The sequence below is a fragment of the Marmota marmota genome, unplaced genomic scaffold (assembly GCF_001458135.2).
Source record: "Marmota marmota marmota unplaced genomic scaffold, marMar, whole genome shotgun sequence".
NCBI lineage: Eukaryota > Metazoa > Chordata > Mammalia > Rodentia > Sciuridae > Marmota > Marmota marmota.
In genome coordinates, this window is record NW_026000196.1 from 16,617,073 (window position 1) to 16,625,303 (window position 8,231).

The window sequence follows — 8,231 nt, forward strand, 5'->3', positions numbered from 1 at the left end:
TTTTTTTTTTTTATTTATTTTTATGTGGTGCCGAGGATTAAACCTAGGGCCCCGCTGAGCCACAACCCCAGTCCTCCTTTGCCCATTTTTTTTTCTTTTGAGTTGTGTTTTGTTTTGTTATTGAGTTATAAGAATTTATTTTGTATTCTGGATGCTGAACCCTTACCAGACATATGATTTTAAAATGTTTTCTCCCATTCTATAGCTTTTCTTTTCTTTCTTTTTTAAAACAGTGGTGGGTATTGAATCCATGGCCTCACACACGGTAGACAAGTGCTTTACTACTAAGCTCTACCGCCAGCCCTGCTACTGGTTGTTTTCTAACTTCTTGTAATGTCCTTTAACATATAAAAGTTTTTAATTTTTTATGAAGTCCAGTTTACCTGTTTTTCCTATTGTTGCTCATGGTTTTGGTGTAATATCTATGAATTCATTGCCAGATCCAAGGTCAAAGGGATTTATTCCTATGTTTTCTTCTATGAGTTATGATTTTAGCTCTTAAATTTAGATTTTTAATCCATTTTGAGTTAATTATTGTATATGCATAGTGTGAGTTAGGCAATCAAATTCATTCTACTTGATTCTACTTTTTTTGAATGCTACAAGAACCAAATTACATTTATTTTGTGACTTCTTTGAAATGTGCTGTTACAGGTCAGGATGGAGCAGGTTTTGCTGAACCTGGAGCCCTAGTGGCTTATTACAGCACAATTATTTCTTGCTTACTTCAATACTGTCTCAGTTTGCTGTCTCTGCTTCACTGCTGTCTCTGGTTTGTGGTATCCTTCTGTGGGGATGAAGCCTGGCAAAGCTTCTGCCATCTGAAATCACAGTGGTAAGGTCTTTTACACTCAAACTCTTTAAAGCTTTCACTTGAACTTAATTTCACTGACCAAAGCAAGTCACTTAACTGTTACCAATTTGAAGAGAGAAGTACAGTCCTACCAGGTTTCCTAAAGAGAGGAACAGGAAGTATGTGGTGCTCAGTGCCTACCTGAGAACATCATGAAATATGTTGTTGTTTGCATAGTATAGCAAGTATTTGTTCCAAGATACAAAATTTCAAAAGCATTCCCAGTTAAGGGGAGTTTGAAAGTATATGGTTAAGCATTGATTCAAAATTTGAGGTAAATTTTAACTGCTTGCTAAAGTTTACTTTTGCATTATTTATAAAGACAAACTGTTTTATTAAGTGATAATGTTAGTGGGATTTAATGAAAAGAATCTTTGGCTTAATTTAGAAAAACAATTTTCAAATAGTTTTCTTTAACATTTATTTTTTAGTTATAGGTGGACACAATATATTTTATTGTTATGTAGTGCTGAGGATCGAACCCAGTGCCTCACTCATGCTAGGCAAACACTCTACCTCAGCCCTCAAGTAGTTTTGTAAAAGATATTTATGCTCCAGGAATTTGAGTGCAGGTTATTTGTTAAAACTTAGTTCTATGTCAAAGTTGTGAAAAAAGAAGGAAAAAATAGTAAGAACAGATTTGAGAATACTTTAAAATTATTGCTTTTATCAGAATCTTAAATTTAAAAACGTGTACAAATAGCTTATAAACCTTGTGAATGAGGAGGCACTAGCTTGTGTGCCAATCATAACCTAACATTAGGTTTCAGTCACCTGCACAGCAACAAACATTGTGACATGAACTTACGGTGGTAAAATCTCTTACTCATTGTACCTAAACTATGGAAGTATAAAAATTAAAAAGTATATGGAATTTCCCATGTATTTTTGAAATACATTACTTTAAAAGAAAAGCATATTTGAAGCTAGACAATAAGGGCTGGGATTATGGCTTAGTGATAGAGTGCTTGCTTAGCACATGTGAGGCACTGGATTTGATCCTCAGCACCACATAAAAATAATATAATGATATTTTAGAACACCAGTAGGTGTCAACCACAGCCTGGGCCATGGGCTGCTCATTTGCCAGGCTTTTTAAACATTTATTCATAAATGATTTATTTATTTATTGTATGTTTAAGAGGCAGTATTCTAATGAACTGCAGTTTTCTCAAGGTCACTGTGCTTATTTTTAAATAAAAATACAGTGTGCTTATTATTAAAGACATAGTGATGCTCTGCTGGCATCGTTATTTCAGAAGCATTATTTCAGTCCTTAATTGTGTATGCACACCTATAACTCCTAATGAGTTTATTTTGGACATATCAGAATGCTATCCGATGAAACCAAATAGGCATCCAGAAAGAATGATTGGGAGTGGTGTGTTAGCCAGATACAATATTGATATTGTATTGTAGCAGATGAAACTAGGTGAGGGTCTAACAGCATTTCTTTTGTGCCCAAGTCTTTCTTTTTATATGAGTAGTTATATTTAGCTACTCCCACCAATATTTCTCTAGTTTTCCTAGGATACTTTGTATGGATGCCCATAAATAAACGTATATATATATTTTTTTACTAGAAGAAATACAAATATTAAAAGAAACGTTTCAGGGATTTTGGACAAATTCATAACATCTGAGGAAAGATGTTTTGAAGGACTTTATTACATGTGTTAATATCAAAACATGGGAGGAAAAAGAATCACAGCTTACATCATTTTATTTTTTAAAATATTTTTTAGTTGTCAATGGGCCTTTATTTTATTTATTTATGTGCTGAGAATCGAACCCAGTTCTTCACACATGCTAGGCAAGTGCTCTACCACTGAGCCACAACCCCAGCCCCACAGCTTACATCATTTTAAAACTAAAGTGTTTCTGTCAAGAGTGGATGCCCCATAAATACTTCATAGGACCATTCATATTAAGTGAGATTTTCTTATCAGAAAAGGGCAAGGAAGTATGTAAGTACATTGGGATACTATTGGTAAATATTTAAATACATCTGTATGCCATTACAAAATGAACAGTATCATTGCTTTGTCTAAAATAAATCAGTGCATTTCCATGGTATTTAGGATTAAGAAAGTTGTTCTTAGTATAAAATACTAGCCCTTAATAATCCATTCCTTGCCATTCTCTGCAAAACCATTATGCATCTTCATATCCAATGACTAAAATACTGTAAACCAATGAGATTTGACCTGTTGAGTGTTTAGATCTCAAATTGTGCACAGTATGATTAATTAGGCAAATAGTTAACAGTTTATATTGTACATGCACATTAAAATTTAATTTTAGTTTTTTTAACTTTCCTGCTTAATTTAATCTTTTAAATTTTTCTGTTTATTGTTAAAAATTGAAATAAGTAGATAGAGAATAGCAATACTAGTCCTTTTCCTGATGATAATCACTGTTACTAAGTTTCTGTATGAAAAATTATTTTGTAATTACAAATGTAAAGCTTTCTAGTCCCCCTTACAAGTGGGGACCAGGTTTTCTACTGACATAATTGATTTGTACTAGGATTTTTGAAAAAATTATATTTCTTTAGGACTGCTATCATGGAGTTACAACAGAAAAGATTATATCTGTAATTTCCTAAATGAACCTTCTCTGAAGACCCCTTTTTCCTGTTACCTCCTATGCTTAGAAGGGTACCTAGAACTACACTCCTTTCCACTTTTTATCAGTCTGTTATAATTTTCATTTATCTTTCAGAATTCAAGTCAGATCTAATTTCTTCTAAAAGGACATTCCTGATTCTTTGTCGTTGATAGCTACAGTTATGTTTGAATGTAGAATGAAAAAAAATTTTTTTTCTTGACTTTGTGTGCTCTTCAATCTTAACAATTTGTATCTTAGATCTCCGTGTGCATACAGATTTGAACCGTGTGTGTCTGGTGCGCTCTCTCACTGACACGTACCTCTTTGTGGAGGCTAGCTTGCAGCTTTCCCCCTTACCCACAGCTTCCAGCAGAGAGAAGCCTGCTCTTAACCTTTGAGTGGCATTGTTCTAGGATTCTTGCCAGGGAAAGGCACTTCTCCTGATGGCCACTTTCCTCTCCCTGCCACACCACACCTCACCTCCTCTCTGATCTCAGGACCTATGGTCAGGTCTTAACATTCTGTTGGACTACGTGAGCTTCCCTCTGTTCATTCTGAGGCTTGTTTGGTCTTAGTACCTGGGTACCCTGGAAATTCTTCTTTCTTTTTCTTTGGGGGCATGACTTGGGAGTTTGACTGGTACAGTACTTTCCCAGGCTGCCATAACAAAGGCATGATAACTAGAGGTAACACTTGTTTCGTGGACGGGACTCTGAGGGAGAATCTATTCCATGCCTTTCTCCCAGCCTCAGGGGCAGACTGCCATCTTTGGCTCCTGGCTTAAGCTGCATCATTCCAGTTTCTGGCTGCTATCACATGGTGTTCTTCCTTCTGTCTGTGTCTCTTAAGCACATTTTTGTTTCTTCCATGACCATGGAATGTGAGGTTCTGATTTCTCTAAAGGACATTGATTTTAAGTGTTCAAGTTTATAAATTGTATTATGGTGTATGTAAGCATGAAACCCAGACCTGCTGATTTATTATTTTTCAAATTTTCTCCAAGTTTACACCCCTCAACAAGTTGGTACTTTGTGTTTAATTACAAATGTTTATGCATTTTTCAAAAATAAAATTTAATTCTAAGTTTTTAATTTTCAGCCAGAAAACCTTGCTCAGAAGCTTCCAAACCTTGTGGAACTGTGAGTCTGTTTACTCAAATTTTTTAAAAACACAAATGGAAATAATTTTAAGTCATTTGAGTTAAGAGGATATATCATTTTAATGTATTAATTTGTTATTTTTTTAATATCATTATCATGATGCTCCTATAGGTAAACCTGTGGTTCTGCTAGGCCAAATAGTATTTTGAATTGTTTTTTACAATTTAAAGTTGTGTTTTAAATATCTTACCTCGGGAAGTGAAGGTGATGAATGATGCATTTTTCTTTTTCTGGATACAATATATTGGAACAGAATCCTTCTGGATAGCCCATGTAATTGGAAAAATCTATTATTACTACTACTATATGTGGTAATTGATATAAGCATTGGATGGTATGAAATGTTTAAAATAGACATTGAAGGTCTCTTTCCCACACTTCATTAGTTTTAGTTCTTTTGATGGTTAACTCCATAATGCTGAATAACATGTTTACACCTTTGTTTTTTAATGCATCAACTTTAAGTATCAGCTAACTTATTATATTAAGGAAGATAAAATTAGATCTTCTATTTATTTTTCTTTCTAACTATCTTCTTACTTGATGTAGGAGGGTTTGCATTTCCTTTTCTTGTTCTCTTCTTTATTTGGTATGATTTTTGGTAGTGTATTGTGTTAAGCCAGTATCTACCTGTATTATCTATTGCTGCTTAACAAATTATCTCCACAAATAGTGCCTTCAAAGAATAAACATTTATTATCTTGTATTTTCTGAACTCTAAAATCTGAGCCTAAGCATAGCTGGATGCATTTGCTTTAAGGTCTCCTCCCACAAGGCTTCAGTCAAAATTGTTGGCCAGGGCTGTGTTCTCATCTGAAGAAGGATCCTCTTCTGCTTTCACTCTGGAGGTTGTTGCCAGGATTCAATTCCTTGGAGACTACTGGACTGAAGGACTCAGTTTCTTCCTGACTGTTGATTGGTCAGAGGAAGATCTCAGTTCCTTACCACTTGTCCTCTCCATAGTTCACAGCCTTGCAACTAGTTTCCATTAGAGCAGGCAAGCAAAAGGGCAAGAGAGAGAATGGAAGATGGAAGCAATAATCTCTTTCTAACTAATCTTGGATGTGACATCTCATTACTCTTCTTATGTTGTCCAGGAGAAGTGAGTTACTGGGTCTGCCCCACAATTGAGTGGAGGCTGTTGCATAGGACGTGAATGCCAGCTAGTAGAGATCAACTTAGGCTATCTTTGAGCTGCCTACCAACTATTAATTCCTAGCAAAGAATTTTACTTGTAATGACTGTGGAAATTTGTTAAAGACTTTTTCAGACTTTAAAGAAAAATCCTCGTGGATTTTACACACAATAAGGTGGAACAATCATGAATAGGAAGATTGGAACATTATATCTCAAGCTATTATATATACAATGACTGTCAAATTTTAGCTCAACAGTACTTTTCTTTGAGTTCTTTAAAAGTATTTTGACTGTTTTTTAGATTCTTGTGAGATGACAGTAGTATTCTAATCCTTCTCTCTACACACACACACACACACACACACACATAATGTCTTTTTAAATTTTTTTTTCTGGCTGCTTTCAAGATTTTCTTTTTTTTCCCTTGGTTTCCAGCAGTTTCTCGATATGCCTTTAGCCATTTTGCATGATAACTATACCCTCCCTAGACTAAATGCTCTTTAAAAAAATAGGGATGGGGAGAAAGAAAAGAAAGAACTTAAACTCTCCCAGTACTATTCTAGCATTTAAGTTTTGATTTTCCTCTAGAATTGGCTTGTTTTTGTTTACTATACAGTGCCTTAGGATTGTGGTGTGTGTGTGTGTGTGTGTGTGTGTGTGTGTGTGTGTGTTATCCTTGGTGTTTTAGTTATTACCTGACAGAATATCAGTCCAGTGGGAACTTATTTTGCTATACTGGAATTGAAACTCACATTCTTTTATTTTAACCTGTTTCTTAATAATTAAAGTGGAGTTTTTAAAATCAACTTTAGTTGGTTCTTTCATTTTTGCACAGTTCGATAATCCAGGCCTTTTTATGCCATGTTTAGACCTTTTACATTTAATGTGATTGTTGATTTGATTAAGTTTTAAGTCTGCCATCTTATTTACTATTTGTTCCAACTGTCTTTTGTTATTTTTCCCCTCCTTTTCTTTCCTTTGTTTTAATTATTCTAGTGTTTAGGATTCCATCTTAGTACCAATATTGGCCCATTAACTCTACCTCATTTCATTGTTGTAAAGTTTATGATATACATCTATTTCCTAACATAATCTGTCTTCATGTGATATCATTACCACTTTACATGAACATGTAATATATGGATGTTTACATTAGTACTTCCAGATCATCCTTCCCATTCTTTGTGCTATTGTATGTGTGTGTGTGTATTTGTGTGTGCGTGTATGTTTCAGTCAAGGTCCAGTTAGGAGACAGAAACCACACCCCTAATTTAAATAAGGAAAATCAATATAAAGATATTTTAAAGTAGCAAAATGTTATTAAGTACTAAAGAAAGTTAAGGAAGGCTCTGTGGAGACTGGATTTAATACAAATAAGCAGCTACTGCCTCTGGGCTGAGGGGTAGACAGAAGTAATAAAGACTGTTAGGAGAGCAGCAACCCCCAGGTTAAGAATTAAGAGCTCTTTATAGATGGCAGGGCTGCCTCAAGAACGTATAGCCTGCTGTTGGGGAAGAGACTCAGCAGATGGCTTAAACCAGAGCTGGTCTGTTATAATGGCTCACTGTTGCTGGAAGATGTTGGCAGTCTGGAACTGGTCTGTAGTAGCAGGCTGGCAGAGAGTGTGGCAGAGCTACTACAGAAGGAGCCCCAGAGTGGCAGTGGCCTGAGGCTGCACCAGAACTGCTGCAAAAATGGCTTTTAGGTGGAGAGAGCATAATTTGAATATGTGACTTGAGGTTGTCTAAGAGGGGAGGGGAGCACCACTTGGATCTGGCTTTTGTCCTAAATTAAAAATGGGAGGGGAGCTAGAATGGGGGTGACTTCTTGTTTGACTTGTGGAGTCACTTTAGCCTCCTCTTTTGAGAAAGCCTGACATTAGTCTAATTGGCAAAGGAGAAGTGTTGACAAATTCAGCGCCAGGATCAAAAAAGACAGCAAAGAAGTTAAATCAGGACTTGAGAGATAGTAAACTGATAACTGGCAAAACACATTATTATAATTTTTAATTTAAATGATCAGTTTAAGGAAATTAAAGTGAAAAAGTCATGTACTTACTCCTATATTATTCTCTCTGATTTGGCTTGCTTGAAAAAAGTCTTTATTTCCTTTTTTTTTTTTTTAATTTAAGATGATGGTAGGTTCACATGTAGTTGTAAGAAATAATACAGAAACATTCTGTACTCTTCCACTTTTCCCTATGTTATTGTCTTATTGCCTTACTGTAGTACAAGATCACTATCAGGAAATTGACATTGGTACAATCCACTACTTTATTCTGTTCCATCAGTTTTTCATGTACTCATTTGTGAGTGTATATTTAATTATGTGGAGTTTTCTTGATGTTTATTTTTACCACCTTTATCAGTATATACTTGTGTAATCATTCTGATAGTCAAGGTAGAGAATACTTTTATCAATGTTAGGATCACTTGAGCTATACTTTTAGAATCAAACATCCCCCCCACCCC

General features: G+C 35.1%; 1 protein-coding gene across 9 annotated transcripts in view; it reads left to right on the top strand.

Moving 5' to 3' along the window:
- Positions 1-8,231, top strand: part of Lrrc28 (leucine rich repeat containing 28) — a 135,174-nt gene that overhangs the window by 14,322 nt on the left and 112,621 nt on the right. For 7 of the 9 annotated variants that reach the window (XM_048790341.1, XM_015493114.2, XM_048790342.1 and 4 more), the window contains exon 3: positions 4,562-4,602. The exons of the other annotated variants lie outside the window; for them this stretch is intronic. In XM_048790341.1, the coding sequence (XP_048646298.1) occupies positions 4,562-4,602 (41 nt within the window). The remainder of the gene's footprint in view (positions 1-4,561; positions 4,603-8,231) is intronic. 9 annotated transcript variants of the gene reach the window in all.